At 45.2% G+C, this 24,640-nt stretch overlaps 1 protein-coding gene across 4 annotated transcripts in view; it reads left to right on the plus strand.

Annotated features, from left to right (window-relative positions):
- Positions 1-14,961, plus strand: part of ODAD3 (outer dynein arm docking complex subunit 3) — a 23,598-nt gene extending 8,637 nt beyond the window's left edge. For 3 of the 4 annotated variants that reach the window (XM_066593657.1, XM_066593659.1, XM_066593660.1), the window contains exons 6-15: positions 289-324; positions 3,759-3,860; positions 3,967-4,092; positions 7,809-7,931; positions 8,185-8,328; positions 9,753-9,913; positions 13,112-13,268; positions 13,389-13,544; positions 14,012-14,096; positions 14,191-14,961. In XM_066593657.1, the coding sequence (XP_066449754.1) occupies positions 289-324; positions 3,759-3,860; positions 3,967-4,092; positions 7,809-7,931; positions 8,185-8,328; positions 9,753-9,913; positions 13,112-13,268; positions 13,389-13,544; positions 14,012-14,096; positions 14,191-14,321 (1,221 nt within the window). In that variant the 3' untranslated portion in view covers positions 14,322-14,961. The remainder of the gene's footprint in view (positions 1-288; positions 325-3,758; positions 3,861-3,966; positions 4,093-7,808; positions 7,932-8,184; positions 8,329-9,752; positions 9,914-13,111; positions 13,269-13,388; positions 13,545-14,011; positions 14,097-14,190) is intronic. The other variant, XM_066593658.1, reaches the window with a different exon arrangement.
- Positions 14,962-24,640: the final 9,679 nt, after the last annotated feature.

Below are 24,640 nucleotides of genomic sequence, written 5' to 3' on the forward strand. Positions count from 1 at the left end.
TGAGACAGCTGGGTAACAATCAACATGGCTGCCATCACAGCATCCACGGAAGGAAGGGGGGATACTCAGTTTTTCCAGACCTCTCAATGACAAAAGTGCCTTATTATGATATTAGTAACTGTATTTGGCAGGTGTTCAGTAAAGCTGGGCAACCGCCATGTTTGGGATTGTATTGGCAGCCATATTGCTTGTAGGCAGGCATATGCCCACAATGTAATGGAAGGGGCAGACCCCGCGGTCAGATGGTATATATTCTCTCTCTTCATTTCTCACTTGTTTCATCCACAGAATGAAGTCACAGAACAGGAGGAAACTCCTCAGCAGGTTGCATATTTATCATCCTACAAGAAAAATCCTAAAATCACGTGTTCACTTCTCTTCTGTGATTCTGATGCATAACAGAGCAAATTGCTTGTTATGTAGCAAAAATTGTGTTTTGTAAGGGCAGAAACATGAAAATAATCTAATTTCACAAAATTAAATTCTGCGTCACACAACAAAAATAGAGCATTAAATTACATAGAATGTTAACTGAGGTAACAAATTGGGTCAAAAACTATCTGAATCTGGCTGTGGACTTTATTTTAATCAAGTTTCAGAAAAGACAAACACGTTATTTTTTGGCCTAAGCTCCCGGCTTTTCAATACACTTTGTCCATTAGTCAACCACGAATGCACCGCTGTCTTCACCTCTTCACCAGACATGAATCTTTGTCCTCTTAGGGCTTCTTTCAGGGGACCAAACAGGTGATAATCCCACGGGGCAAGATCAGGACTGTAGGGAGGATGCTTTAACACTAGAGATGAGCGAGCACACTCAGATAAGTCAGTTACTCGAGCGAGCCTCGCTCTTCTCAAGTAACTGCATTCTTGTCCGAGCGTGCTTGAGGGAGCGGCAGGGGAGAAAGTGAAAGAGATCGGCACCAGGCACACCATCAGACCACACAAAATAAATCACTGCATGTCACAAATGATGGGGTTTGCGGGTCCAACAGTCGCCATCCTGTGACGTACGGCACCCAGGGGCAGACTGCAGGGTGTACTTACTTCCAGATCCCCGGATCCTGCACTCGTGCAAGATGGAGTCCACATTGCACCCTGCAGGGCCTAGCACACCCCAACACACTGACTGTTTCTGACTAGTAGATCAGCCACCTCAGTTTTCACTAGCCAGCACACAATTCACACTCTTTGGGGTTATGGATCGCTTGAAGCATCCAACGACGACTAATAAAGTTTAAAGCTGTATTCTAAAAGGGTCAGCAGTGCTTTAATAAAAATGTAAAAAAGGAAATATTTACAAAAAGGTGAGGAGAGTACAAATACAGACTAAACTGTATGAAAACAAAAAAGTCCTTGGGCGCGAAACCTACTCATGGATACCAAACATGCTATGCAGCAGATGATCAGCTATATAGATAACCGATTCTATGGGTCCCAGGGCTCGCACCATGACGGGGGTGAATGCACTGCATCCGTGGCACACTTGTGGTTCCAAAAATATAACCGCTGTTGGGCTCGGACCTTTGGATGACCCATAATCCCCGTTATTAATTCCTCCTGTGAGTAATAACCGTATTAGGTCGTCATACCACCAAGGTCTGCGTTTGTGTATTGGACACAGGATGGCAGATAATGTTGGAGAGATGTAAACTATTGACATCCCCTTGTAACTTGGTAACTTGTTATCACCACAACAAAGGGCCTCCTTGCTGGTCTCAGAGGAGCTAGAGACATGGAAGACTCCTCATGGTCCACGTATGAGAGGCAGTGAATGAGTATAAATGAGCGCTGCTTGGCAGGGAATACACCTAACCCTCTGCCTAGATCCACTCACCCTCCCCAGACCAGAAAGATGGGTAACAACCTCCCCGTATCATTACATCCCTGCACACTGCTCTTCTTTCATGCAAATCACAAGCGGGGCGGCCATTTTTTCTTGCACTGCAGTCATAGATTAACTGATTTAACCTGTTCACACCTGCACAGCAGCGACTGGGGAAATGGCGACCTACAACGGAAAGCGCTGATGAGACGGTGCGGCCAACAGAAGTTTCAATATAACTGGAGTGCGGATAATTTTTGACTCACCCATTATGTATAAGCATTGACTTCACAGAACGGTAACGCGTATCTCAGAATTATATTTTTTGTCACGGATTGGAGAACTGTGTTAAATAATGACATTCTGTGCCACCAAAAAATATATATTATGTGTCTGATACAGTAATTGTTAGATTCCACAGACGTTGTTCATCTGCTGGTAATTGGTCTAGTTAGTCGATGGGGAGGTGATGTTCCCAGATGGCCAATCAGCCAGTATTATAGTATGTATATTTTGACCCCTCCTTTCAGAGGGTGCCGGTTATACTCTTCTTGGTGGCGTTCTGGTCTGGTCCATCCCGGTCTCAGATAAGTTCCGGGTGTTTATTCTTACTGTCTGGTCTACTTAGCGCTGTTGTTTGTTGATATGTATCTTCTGGATGTGGGGCCACCTTTGTCAGTGCGGTCGCCCTGCTTTTAGGCAGGTTTCCCATATTAGTATTTCGGGGGGAGATTGCCTTTCCCCATTCTCAGTTGCGTTCTATATAGTTTGTTCTCTGAGCCATTACTGGTGTGTATATCCTGCTGGACAATTATTATGTCTGATCCAGGCGAGGGGTTTTGGGGTTCAGCTCAGATGCAACACGAACATACAGTTGTGATCAGAAGAATAAGTGCGGAGCACTACAAATACTATATTCCTCCTGCCCCCGAGGATAGTAGAAAACGTTGCGAGAAGTGAAGTAGCAAATTTTTAATCCCTTTCTATCCCCTCACAGTAATAGTATACTCTAAATAATAGCAGCTTTACACAGTGATAGTAATTATAGTGCAGTTACCTCCCATGATTACAGGTGTCGTCTCCTCTGAATGGTTTTGTTCTCTTTCCCTTTTCTTCTCTATCTGGGCCCAGACCACCATGATGACGTCTCCTGGCCATTACTTGTCTCTGCAGAATTTGACATACGGACATCTTTGGCTTCTTGCTTTTCTAGCACCCTGCCTATGTTTTCCACCCCTACACAATATCCCTATCCATAAAGCCCAAGACAGTAACTAGAAAGCTCTTTTTAGTGCCATCCACACAGTAAAAGTGCCCCATTTTATGCCTCCCTTTTTCCTGTTTCTTTCCCCAAGCCGTGCCAGATTGCTGCTTACTTCCGAGTGACATGGGTATGTACTCACACATTTACCTGCTACAGCCAATCCCTGGTCTCAGAGTTTGAGACCAGGGATTGGCCAGCGCTGGTCACATGTCTCATCATGTATACATACCTGCACTACCAGAAGTAAGAAGGAGCAGTTCGAAAAGGCTTGGGGAAAGTAACAGGTGAGTACATGGTTTGGGCTTTATAACCAGCAGAAAAAGGGTCATAAGTGCTTCTTACCAGATCTGTGAACCATCCAGAAGCAGTATTGGGGGTCTCCCTCAGCCTGCAGGAGACCACCTGTAAGATAGATATGGCGGGGCAGGAGCCAGTGCTCCAATGATAACCCAGCCCTGGCTATGATATTGCAGTTGTGACACAGAATATCATTCCATGATACAAAATACAATGTTGTGCTGCAGAAAACCATTTTGTGAAGTTATTTTATATAGTGTCACCAAGATCCACCTTTGTGATACCGCACGCTCCATTACTCCTCCCATTCTCATCCCGTACCTCCAACACCTGGCTTTTAGCCCTCTATTCATATGTCCTGTCCCCCTGCAGACTCTGCGCCTGTTGGAAAATCGACTGGAAAAAGCACAGCTGAAATTACAGGAATCAGAACACGTATACAGCGTATACCAGAAGCTTAAGGACCATATGCAGGTGATGCATGAGAGACGCCATTGACACCCTCTCCTTCCCCTTTAAACTGTGTTGTGTCTGCAGGGCCGGAGAGTTTACTTTACTGTCATTGTCACTATTTCTGCAGGAGGAAAGCCTGACATTTCAGTCCCAGCTGGATCTACTGGAGGCCGAGATCCTCCGCCAGAGGAATGAATTGAAGGAACTTCAGATGATGAACAAGGATGCAGTGATGTCACGGGATATGGCCCGGGTACGAGGCGGTGTGATGTCACATAATATGCACTTACAGATAGGATATTATACGCCAGGTAGGGAATCAGGTATTTCCATACATCGCAGAATGCTGCGGATTTTCCACAATGGTAATAGCTGTGGACAGTTTGCAGCATTTTACAGTACAGACAATGTGGATGAGATTTCAAGAAGTCTCATCCATACGCTGCAGAGAAGCTGGATTTTAAATCCACAGCATGTCAGATTGTGTAGCGGATTTTTGGAGTGGAGGTTGTGAAATCTGCTTCAAACGCCGCACCAAATTCTGCATTAAAATCCACATGTACTGTTTCCCCCAAAATAGGTCCTACCCCAATAGTAAGACTTATCGGGTTTTCGGGGAAGGCTTGAAATATAAGGCCTTCCCTGAAAATAGGACCTACCTAAGGTGCCCCCTCCCCCAAAAAATCAATACTCACCAGGTCTGCGGCGGCGCTGCGGCAAACGGATGAGTCCTTGCCGTCTGCCTGCTCGGCTTCTGCTGGTGACAGGGCTTTGAATACCCTGCCTCCAGCAGAACGAGCCCTGTGATTGGCTAATCTCAGTGCCATCTGCCAATCACAGCCGGCGCTTCATGAGACAATCACAGCTATTCAGTGGATGACTTTACTGAATGGATGTGATTGGCTCATCGAGCGCCGGCTGTGATTGGCTGCTGGCGCTGTGATTAGCTAATCACAGGGCTCGTTCTGCTGGAGGCAGGGTATTCAAAGCCCCATTGCCAGAAAAAAGTTAAGCAGGCAGACGGGAAGGACACTTGCCTCAGTGCCGCCGGAGACTATCAGGACGCCGTGGACCATCCGGACACCACGAACCAGGTAAGTATAAGCTCCCCCCCCCCCAAAATAAGACACTGTGTCCTTTTTGTGGCAAAAAATAATATAATGCAGTGTCTTATTTTCGGGGAAACATGGTAACACATACAGATTTTGATGTGGATCTACACTAAAATCCCACACACAGGAATTTGCCACAGAATATTTTGCTTGAATGCTGCCTCTACAAGCCGCAGCAAAATCCGTGTCTTTCTGCTGTGGTCTTTACTGTGGATCCGCACATGTATTTAATTCTGTCAATGGGCAAATTCTGCATGTGGAATCACGTTTTCTTGTCAAGAAGTGCCATGCTACTTCTTGATGTAGAAACTTCTAGAAATGCATTGGATTTCTGCATGCGTCTGTTCCCATTGACAGGGCTAAATCTGCGAGCGGATCCGTGGCATGAACACGCAAATTTTGCCATGGCTTGAAATTCAGCCATGGGCTTCCATGCGGATCGATCTGCATACGGATTGCCCAGCCAATGGAACAAATGCGTAAGCGGCTGCCAAATTGCAGGATGAAAGAATATGTCAATTTTTTTTCCATTACGAAGATTTAAAAATCTGTGCCGCATGAATGACCCCCCAAATGTAAATCCGCGGCATTTACAGTAGCAGCAAAGTGTATGAGGTTTTGAAAATCCTGTCCACAAGCTGTGGAAATAAGCTGCACAAAACGCATGTGTAAATCGACATGACGTGCGGAATTCAATTCTGCAGCATGTCAATTTTATTGTCATTTTCACTGCCGAATTCACAACTTCTCGATGAGGCGGTGAAATCCGCTCAAGAATATACAATAAAACCCGCTTCACAATCCGCACCAAATGGGGCCGTTTTTGAGGCAAGCTTCCCGCTGCTGATCTCTTGTGGACATTCCGCTGCAAATCAGCCCCTGTGTGGACCCACTAACATGGGGCTGATGTGACGGATCACTCACACAGGCGTATGGCGGCTGCGTATTTCCACATGCGCAATATGTAGTATCCAGTTAAATACGCATGTCAGGTTTACAGTCATGATTGGGTGGTACTATGGGTCGACCGTCACAACGGCAAGTGGGTGGGGTAGTGGAGTTGTGAGGCCCGGTGAGCCAAACCAGGTGAGGGTCAGCGTCACCCATACCCATCTACATCTTGGTGGCTAAAAGCTTGGTGGGCAGTGCAGCGCTGGGGTTACGGGTACATATCGCACCTAGCAACATCTGCACAATGTAAGGGGCCTGTAATGATTTTCTGTTAGGTTAAATGTATGTCCAATGGGACTGTGGATATAGTGCATGTGTGGTAGGGAAAATGCAGTGTCTAAATCAAGTTTGTGGTGTCGTCATGATTTCAGTTTTGATGGTTTTCAATTATTCTCTAATTAGAGTAAAAGGATGTCAAATGAGTTCTTATTTTAATCCAGAGCCCAGAAGGTTGGGTCCTGTACAAACCCTAGGCCCCTAAGGTAAAAGTAAATTCCCCTGGTGCAAGCACCAAGTTGTGAGTGACGTCACATCGTGACGTTCTATACCTTCACCAGTCATCTTTATCCGCCCAGGAAGCTGGGAACTCATTTTACTGACCTCAGAAGGATGGAAGGCTGAGTTGACCTGGAGCCGGCTGCCTGACCTATGCGGGGATTGAACCCACAAGCTTCAGGTTGTGAGCGAGAGCTTAGGACTGTGCACTGCTGCCCTAACACTCTGCACCACATCTATAATCTTCAACTGGTGTCTAGCTTAGAAACAAGATGTGATACAGGCAGGCATGGAGGCTCTAGTACCCTGTTGTACCACCTCTAGCTTAGATACAAGATGTGATACGGATGGGCATGGAGGCTCTAGTACCCTGTTGTACCGCCTTTAGCTTGGATACAAGATGTGATATGGGTGGGCATGGAGGCTCTAGTACCCTGTTGTACCACCTCTAGCTTGGATACAAGATGTGATACGGGGGGCATGGAGGCTCTAGTATCCTGTTATAGTGGCTCTAGCTTGGATACAAGTTGTAATACAGGCGGGCATGGAGGCTCTAGTACCCTGTTGTACCACCTCTAGCTTGGATACAAGTTGTGATACAGGGGTGCATGGTAATTGTAGTGCCTTGTTTCGCTGCCTTTAGCTTGGATACAAGATGTGATACGGGGGGGGGGGGGGGGGGCATGGATGCTGTAGTGCTAAGTTGGGCCACCTCCTGCTTGGATTTAAGATGTGATACGGACGGGTGGGCATGGAATCTCTAGTGTCCTGTTGGGACGCTTCCAGCTTTCATATGAGATATGATACGGGGGTGGAAGGAGGGGAAAGGTAGCTGTAGTACCCTGTTTCACCGCCTTTAGCTTGGATACAATATGTGATACCGGGGAGCATGGATGCTCTAGTGCTAAGTTGGGCCACCTTCTGCTTGGATACAAGATGTGATACAGGCTGGCATGGAATCTCTAGTGCCCTGTTGGTCCATCTTTCACATAAGATGTGATACGGGCTGGCATGGAGGCTCTAGTTTCAGGGGCTAAGAGCAACGGCATGCATATTTAAAACCCCCATTGCCTATTATTGGCATAGCACACACGTAAAGAGCACCAAAGTAGGATATGTTGCTTCTTTTTTTCTCACGCGCATCCTACGCAGATGAAAAGAAAAATGTCTGAATAGCCCAATGTAAATCAGTGGGCTTTTAGGACTGCGTGTAATACAATCCCAATATGCCCATGTGAGTGAGGCCTTTAATGTGAGCCCCAGTGGGGACATCAGGTAATGTACAGTGCTGCGGAACATGTAATGAATGTGACCGGGGCCGAAGAAAATGTATTCTAAGCTGCCTCCCATCTCAGATTCCTATCCAGGTGACGGTTATGGCAGAATTGATTTGTACTATCCTTAATTACAGGCAGAACTTCAGCGCCAGGAAGAGGAGTTTCACCAAGAGCGCCGGGAGAGGGAGCGCATCCTTCAGGATTATAAGCGTCAGGCTGAGGAGAGGCGCATGTATGCTGAGCGAGCAGAAAGAAGAGTAAGTAGTCATTTGTGACCGGCTGCACGTCACTCCTATTTGTGGTGTTGGTGAGATTCTGCCTGTTCTCTGAACCAACGCTGAGTCAGTGGTGCTACCGATACAGCAGAGGACCTAATACTCTTTACTCCACCTAGTGGTGGAGCATGACTTTTCCAAATCTGGTCATAGATTTTTCTGTGATCCATCAACAATGTAATGGTTTCCATGATTTTGCGATTGCTCTCTATTGTCTCCATCCTTGATTTTTTAGGCTCAGCGTGTGACTTTGCCTGGAGAGGATGCTCCCACCAGCATCCAACTGGTATCTAATGGAAACGAAGAGGAAAAGGCGATCCATTCCTACCAGGAGGCTTTTCAGAAGATAAAAGAAGCCACTGGGGTGACAGACACACAGGTGAGAGTCTGCTGAGAACCAATGAGCTTGGAAATGGACAGAAGGTAGGAAGTAAAATGGTCTGAGGTTAACATGTGGGCGTTTAAGTGGCTTAAAGGGATTTCTGGGACTGAACTATTAATGACCTATCCTCAGGATAAATCATCAATAGTTGATTGGCAGAGCTGTGCTGATTGGGATCCTCTTTGATCAGTTGATTAAAGCAGCAGTGGCACTCATGTGAGCAATTCGGCCGCATCACTTCATACCAGGTACAGCCCCATGCAGTGTCTAGCAGCTGTGCCTGGTATTGCAACCCATTCCCATTCACTTGAAAGAGACTGAGCTTCTCTCAGGCCTGATGAATGTTACGTCACATGCCTGAGAAGAGGCTGTAGAGCTCACCTGAGTGCCAGGGCATCTTCAATCAACTGATTGACAAGGATCCCGAGCGGTGGACCCCCATGATTGACTATTAATGACCTATGCTAAGAATAGGTCGATAGTTCATCAATAGTTTAGGCCACCTGCAGACGAGCGGGTCGGATCCGGCGGCGAGGATTCTCGCCGCGGGACCCGACCCCAGCGCCTGCAGGGAGGAGCGCGTACTTACCCACACCCGGCGGCCCTGGCTCTTTCATGTGCCGGCTGCTAGGCAGCCGGCGCATGTGCAGACCGGAGCCGGCGGCCGGGTGAGTGACATTTCTGCGAGCCCCGCACAGAAATAGGACATGCCGCAATTTGTTTGCCGCGCGAGATTTCGCACGGCCGAACCGCGGGCGTCTGCATAGGAGTGCGTATTGTAATGCACTCCTATGCAGGCTTTCAGTGGCAGAAATCCCGCGGCGGGATTTCTGCCCGTGTGCAGGTGGCCTAGTCCTGGAAAAACCCTTTAAAAGGGATTGTTCTCTATGGCAAACCCTTTCCAGATGCCCTTAAGAAAGATGGATGTCCAAGACCATATATTACTTGATTGCGCAATCATTTTAACGGGCACTATGAAATAGTACATTACCGCTGCAGGAAAAATGCATTGAGATTGTCAGATTGTCATACGTTTAAAGGTGTATTCCAGTTATAGGATGCTTTTTCAAGTTTTCACTCATGCACTAGGTGGGTGCAAACTGATAGATTGATGCGGGTCGGACTGCTGGGACCCCCTCCGATACCGAGAATGGGGCCCCCTCTAATTTAAAGCTGAAAATGCAGGCTCCCATTTCTGTAGTGTAGTGGGGGAATAGAGCGGCCGGTCACACGTGCGCAGCAATGGCTCCATTCCTCTCAATAGCGCAGACACATAGCGCTGCTCCATTCATTTCTTTAGTCAAACACAGTGCTGGGTGAAAACCTGAAAAAAATTACCTATGATTGGAATACGCTTTTAACTGGTTGAGCGCCGTGATACATAATTTAATTGATTGTTCCCCATATCCTCCAATGATCAGGAAGTTGTGAGGCGCTTCATCGCCCAGGGAGAGACGCACAAACATTTGGAGGAGCTGAAGAGCGAGAATGAACGGAGTCTGGTGAGGCTTAAAGAGGAAAAGGGAAGATTGCAGGATGCCTTCCAGGAGCTAAAATATTCAGGGGAGGCCAAGCTATCCAGGTACATATATATATACATGAAGTCAGACAGGTTCTCTGGTTAACCCTTCGAAGCTGAGATATTTGGGGGGGTTTAATTTTTGGTTTTTATTCATTCTTTTAAAACTTTTTAAGTGGGGTGAAATTTATAAAAATAAAATGGGGAAGGATTTCTGTTCTTATGGCATACACAGTGCAGTAACAGTATGTTCAGTTTATTCTGATTGTATTTACAATTACGGCAATACCAAATTTATATCGTTATTTTATGTTTTACTACTTTTAAAAAGTAAAAAAACTTTTCCTAATTACTTTCTTTCACCATTTTCTGAGAACCATAACTTTTTTTTTTCGCCAATGGGACTGGGAGGGTTCATATTTTGCAGTGTGAGCTGTAGTTTATATTACCGGTTTCCCCCAAAATATGACCTACCCCGATAATAAGTCCTACCCTGATTTTTAGGTGGGAAACCTACAACCTAGCTATACTACAAGAAAAAATAATAATACTTACCTAGCCGGCACCCTTCGGATCCCTCCCGCTATGCTGCTGCGCTCCTGCAGGCTTCCATGTAGTCCTCAATTCCGACGGAGCATCTCTTGCTGGTAACGGGGCTTGAATACCCTGCCTCCCGCAAGTGATTGCTCTTAATGGTTTAGGAGCACTGCCTCAGCCAATCAGAGCCGACGGTCGATGAACCAATCAGAGCCATTCGTTGAATGACATCATTAAATGGCTGTGGTTGGTTCATCAAGCGCCGGCTTTGATTGGCTGAGGCAGTGCTCCTGAACTAATCGGAACAATCGCTTACTAGACGTGGGGTATTCAAGCCCCGTCACTAGCAATAGATGCTCCATCAGCATACACGAAAGCCTGCAGGAGTGCCACGGCCCAGCGGGAGGGACCTGAACGGCACCTGCTAAGTGAGTATAAGGCACCCCCGAAAATAAGACCCTGTGCCTCTTTTGGGGCAAAAATTAATAGAAGACAGGGTCTTATTTTGGAAGAAACACAGTAGTACTACTTTAGGGCACATAAGACTTTTTCATCACTTTTTATTGAAGTGGTTGTGCCAGAATCTTAAGTTGCCCCCAACATGGTAGGGAATAACTTGCTAATCGGTGGGGGTCTCACTTCTAAGACCCCTGCTAATCTCGAGAACAGAACTCCTGTGTGATGCTCTCCTGTCATTGTGGGGACGGCTTTTCTTCCTGCAGTGACATCACTCAGAATGGTGCGTTGGTGCACTTGTGCGACCAGCACTTCATTCAGTCTCCTTCTCTCTACGAGGGTTGCAGTAACCCTGCAGTGAGGGGGAGGGGGACACAGTACCCCTGTTCTTAAGATCAACAAGAGTTTCACCAGTGAGACCCCTAACAATCACCAAGTTATTTCCTATACTATGGACAGAGGATAGCTTGAAATTCTGTTACACCCCTTTAAGTTATCCCTAGGAGGCCAAATAGCCAAAAACACCCGAATTTCCAACATTGTGCTTTTCTTACAGTGTTCACCTTACAGGATAAATAACGCAACATTTTAATAGCTTGGACTTTTACGAACTCGGCAGTACCACTTATTATGTTTTCTATTGTTTACACTTCCTCATTCAAAAATGAGAAAAGGGTTTGAAGCATTATATGAAATCTTTGCTTAACTTTTTTTAAAAATCCCGTTATAGGACTTAAACTTGTGATTATTTGAGCGCTTGGCTCTATACCGAAATACATCAGTATTGCAGTATACATTACTTTTAATTGAAGCCTATTAAGCCCTGCTAATACAAGGCAGCTCTGGGAGCCTCATTACGTCCTGGGCTGCCATTGCAACCCATTAGTGCCTAGCCATAGTGTTGTGCGAGGGTTGATGGGGCACCAGAGGGCTCCGTGCTGGCTTGCCACGTAGATACAATGGCCAGGATTGACTGCGACATCTTAGCAGTTTGCAGCGGTTTCAGGCACCGGGTTGGAGCCTCAGGTGTAATAGCCGCAGATCTGAAGGGAAATCAGGAAAGAGCCAGGAGTTAGCAACAGGAGGTCTCGGTTTGAAGTACAAATGGATGAAGCGGGTAACATAATCAGATGGAAAGCCAGAGGTCAGCAACAGGAGGTCTCGGTTTGTACAAATGAATGAAGCTGATAACATAGTCAGATGGAAAGCTAGGTTTCTGTATCAGGAGGTCTAGTCAAAATAGCCAAGGAGTAGGCAGAAGTGGAGCTGATCAATCAATGCTGGGGAGCAGAATAATCACGAAGTGGCCAGGCTTTATAGAGAGTCCTAATTAGCAGCAGGACAGGGCCAGGACAGAGAGGCAGAAACTAGATCAGCAGCAAGGAACCAGAAGGAAGGACTCAGTAAGAGAGCTGGAGAGCTCAACATAAAGAGCTGCCGCCTGGAGTACAGGAGGTCCCGGGTTCAATCCACAACACAGTTAATTGACTGCAATTAGAGCATTGCGGCCATTGATGACGACTGTCATCCAACACCCACCAGGCATGGAGTGGGCTCAAATTCCAAGCCCACTCCATACAACCCATCATGGCCACATGATGTATACTGTACATACATATAGTGATAGTGAAGAGGTTAAAGGGGCATTTCTAGCAGAGTAAATGATGGCATATCTCAGTTATATGTCATCACATGGGAAGACTGTATTAGAGCACTTCGGGTCAATGCAAGACTAGCAAGAGAGGACTGGAAATATTCTTGCATTTTGATAGGTAATTCATTTCCCTATATCATTTCCTTCAGGTTATCTGCGGATCACAGAGGAGTCCGTCCAACAAGCAGGGCCCAATGTGATCAGCTTGTTGTCTGGGGACTCTTTTAACAAATCTATAAACAGTTACCACCACTCCCCTAGACCCCTGATAGCAAAATGGCCTTTGACGATGGCCCTTGCCGACCACTAAATGCTTGTGCTAGAGCCCGACCACACTGAGGTTTGCAGAATGAGTTAAACATACGGACTTTTGAAGTGTGACCTGGTCTGACCACTGGTCTCTGGACTCGAGCTCCGAACATCATACTGTACGTGAGTATGATGTTCGGGTCCGATGACCACAGTCAGGCTGGGACACGCTTCAGATGGACGGGCCCTCACCAACAGCCGTAGCCCCCTATATTGCTCTAGATCTAGAGAACAGTTCCATAGACTAACTAGGGATGTACACACACACAAATTTACTAGTCATGTCACATTCTCCTTAACCACAGTGGTCAACAGATTTTAGAAGAGCTTCAAACTCATCTTCAAAAGGAAGAGAAGAGACGAGACAAGTATAAGGAAGAGCTGGAGAAAATGACCAAAATCCTGGTGGCGGCAAAATCTGGAGTGGAGCACCTCTCTACCAAAGTGCAGCATATCAAGGTGGTGAGTACTTGGTCATGTGGGGAAGATCGGACAATATGGAGGTGCAGGGAAGTAGGGACAGTTAATAGAAAAGCAAGAATTTATTCGGTATATGGTTACAGCTTTACTCTCTTTTATCAGCCCAGGAGCCATTTTCCTGCAAAGGATCTGTCTCCACAGTCAGATGAGTATGTCCTGGATCTCCTGGAGCCCACAGATCAGAAGCTACAGAAACTTCTGGAGGAGTTAGATGGACAGAACATTGAAGAGATCCTAAGGCAGATGGAGGAAGAAGCGGTAAGGCGGAGGGTTTATACAACACAAGATGTACAACATTAGTCAGTGTAGTCAGGAAGGGTCGCGAGAATGCAGCAGCGGTGCGCATGCATGACTGCCGTTCTATTCACTTCTCTGGGCCAGAGGGAGATTTCCAAGTATATCGATCTACGCCTGTTCCATAGAAGTGAATGGAGCGGTGGTTAAGCATGTGCATGCTGCTTCATTACATGGGGCATTCAGGTGCACCTTTCTCAGGATCATTAGGGGTCCCAGTGGTCTGACCTCCAAAGATCAGACAAACATTTATCCCCTAATGCGTCAATAGGGCATGAATGTTTTTTGGTAGTAAAGCCTCCTTAAAGTTTTTTCCCCAGAAACAGCGCTACCCTTGTCCGTGGGCCGTGTCTGGTATTACAGCTCATCTCTCTTGAATGGGGTGCTGCATCTACACCTTGTAGAAATATAGAATTACCTTTTGTCTTCAGTTCCAGGCTTCCATTGAGGGTAAACTTCCAGCATTTAACATTCGCATCCCGCTGCCAGCACCAGCCAAGCAGGACACATTTGATGGTAAGTGGGGACCTAAGAGGAAACTGTGAGGTCCATATTTATACATACTTGTATTGCAGAGACTCCCTGCTTATTAACATGTGTCTTCCTACAGATGACGAGGACAGTGGAGAGGATGAAGGTGATGTGGTGACCCGGGCCAGTCTAAAGAAACAGTCTCAACAAATCATAGAGTCCAAGACTAAGAGAAAGTCCCGTCCCAAGAAGAAAAAGGGGAAGCAGTGAGGGATCGGGTGGTGAACTACCCGTCCTATTAGGGCTGCACTTTACATTCTTAACTCTACACTCAACAATCTGTCCTGCTTCATAGTTCTACATTCATCTTTATGTCCTGCTTCATAGTTCTGCATTCATCTACCTGGCCTGCTTCATAGTTCTTCATTCATCTTTATGTCCTGCTTCATAGTTCTACATTCATCTTTATGTCCTGCTTCATAGTTCTGCATTCATCTACCTGTCCTGCTTCATAGTTCTTCATTCATCTTTATGTCCTGCTTCATAGTTCTATACTCATCTACCTGTCCTGCTTCATAGTTCTGCATTCATCTACCTGTCCTGCTTCATAGTTCTGCATTCATCTTTATGTCCTGCTTCATAGTTCTACATTCATCTTTATGTCCTGCTTCATAGTTCTGCATTCATCTACTTGTCCTAGATAAACATTTGTCTACCTTCCTTGTTGCATAGTTCTACTCTCACCCATCTGCCTGCTTTCATAGTTCTGTGCTGGTTTAGGCCAGCTGTACACGAGCGCAAGCATATTTGCAGAATGAACTATGCTTTTTGCGTGTGCATCAGCGTATATTTTGAAAGTTTTTTTTACACACAAGGTGTGTGCCCAATAAAAAAGCATCAATGCTCCAAGCCATTGAAATGTTTAATTAGTCTAATGAGTTAAAGACATGTTCTTGTTTCCTGCACAATTAAGCAGCATATCACGCATCTTGCATTTATGCACCCCTATTAACTTCTATTGGGACCTTTGGTGCGCAAATGTTCAGGTAATTAGAGCATGCTGGGTTTTTTTTGCACGATCGAAATGCGTGGGTCATATGTGCATGTGAACAAATCCATTGGAATCAGTGGACTCCATTCATTGCGTATTGCGAGTGCAAATTTTGTATGTGCAAAGTCACCCGTGTGAAGCCAGACTCATAGTCCTACTTTCACCTACATACGCGATTTTGTAGTTCTGTACTCAGCTACTTGTCCTGTTTTGAAGTTCTACTCTCATTTAGGCACTATTCACTTCTGCGCTAGGGATTCTGTTTTGCTGCTCCGTTATGTGAGCAGGAAAACTGAAAATCCTAAATGAACGGATCTGTCTCATAACAGAACCAAACTGTGCCGAATGGACCCCCTGAATGTAATGCGGTCCGTTTGTTCCCTGCACCTGTCAGGCAGTCCTGCATACATGATTATTCTGTGTGGCATTTCATGCCAGATCTGCAGCATAGACTCTGAATGGAACCTCCGATGCAGATGTGAATAGAACCTTGGAAGTAATGAATTGTAGTCGGCTAGCTTCGTAGTTCTGTGCTCGTCTGCCAGTCCTGTATGTCTGCACTCAGCTATCTGTCCTGCTTCTCCGTTCTCTGCTCATCCAGCTGTCCTACTTTGTAGTTTTCCTGCTTTATACTTTAGCACTCATCTACCTGTCCCACTTTGTAGTTTTACTCTCATCTATTCGTCCTGTTTTGTAGTTTATCGCTTAGGGCTGTTTCACACGGGAACCAGTGCACAAAGCTAACATTTGTGTGCCTGTTCAGACGGTCCAGCACATATATGCCGAGGCTGCAATGCTGTTAGGCGGGGAGAGATAGTTTAGCTCTGCTAAGCTGTTTCCCCCGTCCCTCCTCCCTCACTGGCTCTCAGCAATGGGAGGAGGTGGGATGGGGCGGGAGCTAGTGTGTTAGGCTCCCGCCCCCTCTCTACCTCTTCTCTGCAGCCAGCAATGGGAGGGGGCGGGAGCTTAGCAGCTAGCTCTGCCCCCGTCCCGCTCCTCCCATTGCAAACAGCTGAGAAGGGGGTGGGAGTTTATCAGTCACATTGCTAAACTCCCTCCCACCTCTCTCCTCCGGCAGCTGTCGTAGCCTCCCATAGGAGTCTATGCAGCCGCCGCCATATTCCAGCCAGAAAGATAGCTATATTGGCCAGGCGGGAGCTTTTACGCCATGGGAATACGCCCATCTGATCTGATGCATTGCAATCCAATGCATCAGATGGTAGCGTATATCGGGCGGCCGTGAAAACGGCGGCCAATATAAGCTTGTGTGATTAAAGCCTCTAAGCACATGTATCTTACTGCTCTTTACTTGTATTGTTTTATAGTCCTATGCTCATCTAATTGACTTGTTTTGTAGTTTTATTCTCGGCTACATGTCCTGCTTCATCGTTCAGTTAAACGGTTTAAAGTTTTCTGCTCATCTACTGTGCTGCTTCGTTGTTGCACCGCCTCATAGTTCTATGCTCATCCACCTGTCCTGCCTTCTTATTGTCTGCTCATCTGTTTGACATATTTGGTGGTTTAACACTCATCTGTCTATCCTGTTTTGAAGTTCCACACTCATCCGGCAATCCTGTGTTGTAGTTCTGTACTCGTCTACCTGTTCTGTTCAGTAATTCTGCACTCAGCTACTTACCCTGCCTCGTAGCCCTATGCTCATCTGCCAGTCATACTCCTATGCTAATTTACCTGTACTGCTTCATAGTGTCATGCTTACCCTCCTGCCCCGCTTACTCTCACTAGAGTACTAAGCAGACGGAGAAACTACTAGAGAATTCTGTAATGACAGAGAACTTTTATTAAAGGGGTTGTTCAGGGTTAGAAAAACATGGCTGCTTTCTTCCAAACAGACAGCAAGAAAAGGATCCAGCATCCATAAGCAGGAAGTACATACAATGCTGCGACAACTGACGCGTTTCAAGCTGTCATAGCATAAGGACCTAGCGCACCTGCTCCGTTTTAAAATTAAATGTACAAACAATAAACAAAAAAGTAATCCTGTGACTAAACAGAAATCACAGCACCACCCTTGTCTGTGGGTTGTGTGTGGTATTGCACCTCAGCTCCCATTCACTTCACTTGAGCTGCAATACCACACACAACCCTATGGACAAGGGTGGTGCTCTGTTTGGAAAAAAACAGCCATGTTCCTCTAACCCTGGACAACCCCTTTAAGAACACTCAGGCACAGCTTGGCCAGTACACAATCTTAGGTGCTGGTTTGTATACTTTACAATCACCACTGATAGGCTGACTGGGTTAACAGCTGAATAACAGCATGCATGCACCGTCCGGCAGATCACACGGTCCGGGGGAACAATGGATTTTTGGAGCCTTTAATGGAGGAATAAAGGCTCTTTTTTACTGCAAATATGGCACTTTGATATGCTGCTACAGAGGGACTTTGTTGTCATACGGTCCCGGGGGTCGCGCTGACGTCACCCTAGACCTGACTGAAAACCCAGAAGTCACGGTGCTGTCGTCGCCATGACAGAATCTGCTGCAAAATCAGGATGTGTACCGTCGATTTTGCTGTAGATTTCCTTGCAGATTTCATCCCTCTACATTGAAAGGTATGTAGTCCATAGTGAATACCCACAGCAGAGATTGACATACTCCGGATTTAGAAATCCGCACCACATGGCAGTTTTATGGTTGTAGAAGCTCTGCAGTGGGTACGAGGCTTCAACTGTAATCCATGGTGGATTTCCTGTGCACAAATCTGCATGGAAAATCCACAGCATTTCCATTACATGTGAACCAACCCTTATGTTTGTTTACAGTTCTACATTCATCTACCTGCCCTGCCTCATAGTTCTACACTCGTCTACCTGCCCTGCCTCATAGTTCTACACTTGTCTACCTGCCCTGTTTTCTACTTCTACATTCATCTACCTTAGTGTTTCTCAACTCCAGTCCTCAGGGCACCAACTGGTCATGTTTTCAGGATACCCTATAGTAAAAACCCCTGTGGCAATGTCTGAGGCCCTGACAATAATTACATCACCTGTGTAACACTGAGGACATCCTGAAAACATAACCTGTTGGTGGTCCCTGAGGACTGGTGTTGAGGAACATTAATCTACCTGCCCTGTCTCATAGTTCTACACTCATCCTCCTGCCCTGATTTATACTTCTACATTCATCTACATGCCCTGTCTCATAGTTCTACATTCATCTACCTGCTCTGTCTTATAGTTCTACATTCATCTACCTGCTCTGTCTTATAGTTCTACATTCATCTACCTGCCCTGTCTCATAGCTCTACACTCATCTACCTGCCCTGTCTCATAGCTCTACACTCATCTACCTGCCCTGTCTCATAGTTCTACATTCATCTTCCTGCTCTGTCTCATAGCTCTACACTCATCTACCTGCCCTGTCTCATAGTTCTACATTCATCTACCTGCTCTGTCTTATAGTTCTACATTCATCTACCTGCCCTGTCTCATAGTTCTACACTCATCCTCCTGTCCTGATTTATACTTCTACATTCATCTACCTGCCTTGTCTCATAGCTCTACACTCATCTACCTGCCCTGATTTATACTTCTACATTCATCTATCTGCCCTGTCTCATAGTTCTACATTCATCTACCTGCCCTGTCTCATAGTTCTTTGCTCATCTTCCTCTCCTATGTTCAAACTATACACATATACAAAGGGGCCTTTTGCACGGGCCGATAAATCATTCAGATTCCTGCATCCAGCAGGATTCTAAAGGTTGTCGCTCAGTGTAAATGCATGCCCCGACTGAACGATGAATGAGAATTCATTATGTTCTCATTAATCTTTCAGGTCCTGCAAGCAGAAAACTGAACAGTTTGTCCCGTGTAAACAGTCAGTATGACTTGTGAACGACTGCTTGTTTACTGTAAATGCAGGCGGGCGACCCGGAACGATCCCCGACCACTCCACCTCCATTCAGTAAGCGATGCTTGTTCCCATGTAAAAGTGTAGAAACGATTATCATTTGTCCCGTGTAAATGGGCCCTAAATCCAGCCCTCATCTCTTATGAGTTGATTAGTGTTCAGCTCTAACTGAATATGACATTGCTGCTGTCTCCGGATTAGACCCCTAATCATGGCCTTTGTGATTACTGAGTGCTTTCTTTCAGTCGGTTCCCCATTGTACCCCTCCTTCCCTCTCTGTAAGTGGCACAGACAGGGGGCACAGGATCAGGCTCTGACTTCTCATGACGCTGCCAAGATCAGAAGTGTTGTGGGAACAGCTGCTTTCTGACGTTATCCAGAGACGGGAGCGACACTAAAATGTGACCTTTTGTGTTTTCCCTACAACAAATAAATAAAAATTCTCTAAAAAACGTCTCTTCCTCCCTGCGTTAATGGCCGCAGAGCTCCGCTCTATCGTGTGCGCCTATATTTTTGGCTTTTCCACTAAATATTGCTTTACGTATTCTCCTACAGTGACTTATGTGTTACAATGGGAGTCAGAGAAGCAGGGCAGGGTATATACAGAAATATACATGCTACGGCCGTCACCAGACTCCTCACACTGTACACAATGGCCGCATACAGAAGAACTAGCAACAGACATTACGGCAGAGGTCAGGTCCCAAGAAGATACCCCGAAGCTTCCATCAGACCCATTTGCATAGTCTGCACCTACCGTCGGCCCCTCTTCTAATGAACTTTCAAATAGTAAATACATTTGTTGAGGAAACTTATTCTTTATCACAAAGCACAGGTCCCCCCCAACTTCTGTTAGTTAACACAAGAATTCACTGGCTAAAGATGAGCTTTGTGCTTCAGAGATCATTTCCCTTTTGTAATTTAGAACAAATCAAAGTCAGACATTTTGTAAATTATGAGAGCTTTAGTCACCAATTATGTAAACACATCCTTGTACTCATTTTCCCTCCCCATTCTTCATATCTATTAAGCTTCTGGAAAGGACTACCATGGTTAAACCTATATACTCTGTAATATCTTATTACAGTAACCTGGCTCCTGAGCCTCTTATTACCCTGTAACATCTTATTACAGTAACCTGGCTCTTCAGCCTCTTATTAGCCCTGTAACATCTTATCAAAGTAACTCGGCTCCTGAGCCTCTTATTACACCTGTAACATCCATTACAGTAACCCGGCTCCAGAGCCTCTTATTACCCTGTAACATCTTATTACAGTAACCCGGCTCCTGAGCCTCTTATTACCCTGTAACATCATATTATAGTAACCTGGCTCCAGAGCCTCTTATTACCCTGTAACATCTTATTACAGTAACCCAGCTCCTGAGCCTCTTATTACCCTGTAACATCTTATTACAGTAACCTGGCTCCTGAGCCTCTTATTACCTATAACCTCTTATTACAGTAACCCGGCTCCTGAGCCTCTTATTACCCTGTAACATCTTATTACAGTAACCCGGCTCCTGAGCCCTTATTACCCCTGTAACATCTTATTACACTAACCCGGCTCCTGAGCCTCTTACTACCCCTCTGACATCTTATTACAGTAACCCGGCTCCTGAGCCTCTTATTACCCCAGTAACATCTTATTACAGTAACCCGGCTCCTGAGCCTCTTATTACCCTGTAACATCCTATTACAGTAGCCCGGCTCCTGAGCCTCTTATTACCCCTGTAACATCTTATTACAGTAACCCGACTCCTGAGCCTCTTATTACCTCTGTAACAATTTATTACAGTAACCCGGCTCCTGAGCCTTTTATTACCATGTAACATTATATTACAATAACCCAACTCCTGAGTCTCTTATTACCCCGGTAACATCTTATTACAGGTACCTGGTTCCTGAGCCTCTTAATACCCCTGTAACATACTATTACAGTAACCCGGCTCCAGAGCCTCTTATTACCCTGTAACTTCTTATTACAGTAATCCGGCTCCTGAGCTTCTTATTACCCAGTGACATCTTATTACAGTAACCCGGCCCCTGAGCCTCTTATTACCCTGTAACATTATATTACAATAACCCAGCTCCTGAGTCTCTTATTACCCCTGTAACATCTTATTACAGTAACCCGGTTCCTGAGCCTCTTATAACCCCCTTTAAAATCCTATTACAGTAACCCGGCTCCAGAGCCTCTTATTACCCCTGTAATATCTTATTACAGTAACGCAGCTCCTGAGCCTTCCATTACCCTATAACATTATATTACAATAACCCAGCTCTAGAGCCTCTTATTACCTTGTAACATCTTATCAAAGTAACTCTTATTACAGTAACCCGGCTCCTGAGTCCTTATTACCCCTGTAACATCTTATCACAGTAACCCGGCTCCTGAGCCTCTCTGTTTTACCTCTGTAACATGTTATTACAGTAACCCGGCTCCTGAGCCCTTTTATTACCCCTATAACATCTTATTACAGTAACCAGGCTCCTGAGCCTCTTATTACACTTGTAACAACATATTACATTAACCCAGCTCCTGAGCCTCTTATAACCCTGTAACGTCTTATTACAGTAACTCAGCTCCTGGGCCTCTTATTACTTATTACTCATTACTCTTATTACTAATATAGCATCTTATTACAGTAACCCGACTCCTGATCCACTTACTACCCTGTAATTTCTTATTACAGTATCCTGGCTCTAGAGCCTCTTATTACCCTGTAACATCTTATCAAAGTAACCCAGCTCCAGAGCCCATTATTACCCCTGTAACATCCATTACAGTAACCTGGCTTCTGAGCCTCTTATTACCCTGTAACTTCTTATTACAGTATCCTGGCTCCTGAGCCTCTTATTACCCAGTAACATCTTATTACATTAACCCGGCTCCTGAGCCTCTTATTGCCCTTGTAACATCTTATTACAGTAACGGGGCTTCTGAGCCTTCCATTACCTTATAACATTATATTACAATAACCCAGCTCCAGAGCCTCTCATTACCCTGTAACATCTTATTACAGTATCCTGGCTCTAGAGCCTCTTATTACCCTGTAACATCTTATCAAAGTAACTCGGCTCCAGAGCCTCTTATTACCCCTGTAACATCCATTACAGTAACCCGGCTCCTGAGCCTCTTATTACCCTTGTAACATCTTATTACAGTAACCAGGCTCCAGAGCCTCTTATTCCCCTGTAGCATCTTATCACAGTAACCTGGCTCCCAAGCCTCTTTTTAACCTCTGTAACATGTTATTACAGTAACCCAGCTTCTGAGCCTCTTATTACACTTGTAACATCTTATTACATAAAGCCAGCTCCTGAGCCTCTGATTACTCATTATTACTTATTACTCATTACTCTTATTACTAATATAGCATCTTATTACAGTAACCCGACTCCTGATCCACTTATTACCCTGTAACTTCTTATTACAGTAACCTGGCTCCTGAGCCTCTTATTACCCTGTAATTGCTTATTAAAGTAACCTGGTTCCTGAGCCTCTTATTACCCTGTAACATGTTAATACTGTAACCTGGCTCCTGAGCCTCTTATTAACCCTGTAAAATCTTATTACAGTAACCCGGCTCCTGAGCCTCCTATTACCCTGTAACATCTTATTACAGTAACCCGGCTCCTGAGCCCCTTATTACCCCTGTAACATCTTATTACATTAAACCCAGCTCCTGAACCTATTACCCCTGTAACATCTTATCACAGTAACCCGGCTCCTGAACCTCTTATTACCCCTGTAACATCTTATTACAGTAACCCGGCTCCTAAGCCTCTTATTACCCCTGTAACATCTTATTACACTAACCCGGCTCCTGAGCCTCTTACTACCCCTCTGACATCTTATTACAGTAACCCGACTCCTGAGCCTCTTATTACCTCTGTAACAATTTATTACAGTAACCCGGCTCCTGAGTCTCTTATTACCCCGATAATATCTTATTACAGTTACCCAGTTCCTGAGCCTCTTAATACTCCTGTAACATACTTTTACAGTAACCCGGCCCCTGAGCCTCTTATTACCCTGTAACATTATATTACAATAACCCAGCTCCTGAGTCTCTTATTACCCCTGTAACATCTTATTACAGTAACCCGGTTCCTGAGCCTCTTATTACCCCCTGTAAAATCCAATACAGTAACCCGTCTCCAGAGCCTCTTATTACCCCTGTGATATCTTATTACAGTAACGCGGCTCCTGAGCCTTCCATTACCCTATAACATTATATTACAATAACCCAGCTCCAGAGCCTCTCATTACCCTGTAACATCTTATTACAGTATCCTGGCTCTAGAGACTCTTATTACCCTGTAACATCTTATCAAAGTAACCCGGCTCCAGAGCCACTTATTACCCCTGTAACATCCATTACAGTAACCTGGCTTCTGAGCCTCTTATTACCCTGTAACTTCTTATTACAGTATCCTGGCTCCTAAACCTCTTATTACCCAGTAACATCTTATTACATTAACCCGGCTCCTGAGCCTCTTATTGCCCTTGTAACACCTTATTACAGTAATGCGGCTTCTGAGCCTTCCTTTACCCTATAACATTATATTACAATTACCCAGCTCCAGAGCCTCTCATTACCCTGTAACATCTTATTACAGTATCCTGGCTCTAGAGCCTCTTATTACCCTGTAACATCTTATCAAAGTAACTCAACTCCAGAGCCTCTTATTACACCTGTAACATCCATCACAGTAACCCGGCTCCTGAGCCTCTTATTACCCTTGTAACATCTTATTACAGTAACTCGGCTCCAGGGCCTCTTATTACCCTGTAGCATCTTATTACAGTAACCCGGCTCCTGAGCCTCTTATTACCCCTGAAACATCTTATTACAGTAACCCAGCTCCTGAGTCCTTATTACCCCTAAAGCATCTTATTACAGTAACCTGACTCCTGAGCCTCTTATTACCCTGTAACATGTTATTACAGTAACCCGGCTCCGGAGCCCTTTTATTACCCCTATAACATCTTATTACAGTAACCAGGCTCCTGAGCCTCTTATTACACTTGTAACATCTTATTACATTAAGCCAGCTTCTGAGCCTCTTATTACCCTGTAACATCTTATTACAGTAACCTGGCTCCTGAGCCTCTTATTACCCTGTAACGTCTTATTACAGTAACTCAGCTTCTGGGCCTCTTATTACTCATTATTATTTATTACTCATTACTCTTATTACTAATATAGCATCTTGTTACAGTAACCTGACTCCTGATCCACTTATTACCCTGTAATTTCTTATTACAGTATCCTGGCTCTAGAGCCTCTTATTACCCTGTAACATCGTATCAAAGTAACGCGGCTCCAGTGCCACTTATTACCCCTGTAACATCCATTACAGTAACCTGGCTTCTGAGCCTCTTATTACCCTGTAACTTCTTATTACAGTATCCTGGCTCCTGAGCCTCTTATTACCCAGTAACATCTTATTACATTAACCCGGCTCCTGAGCCTCTTATTGCCCTTGTAACATCTTATTACAGTAACGCGGCTTCTGAGCCTTCCATTACCCTATAACATTATATTACAATAACCCAGCTCCGGAGCCTCTCATTACCCTGTAACATCTTATTACAGTATCCTGGCTCTAGAGCCTCTTATTACCCTGTAACATCTTATCAAAGTAACCCGGCTCCTG

Source organism: Eleutherodactylus coqui, chromosome 2, assembly GCF_035609145.1.
Source record: "Eleutherodactylus coqui strain aEleCoq1 chromosome 2, aEleCoq1.hap1, whole genome shotgun sequence".
Lineage (NCBI taxonomy): Eukaryota > Metazoa > Chordata > Amphibia > Anura > Eleutherodactylidae > Eleutherodactylus > Eleutherodactylus coqui.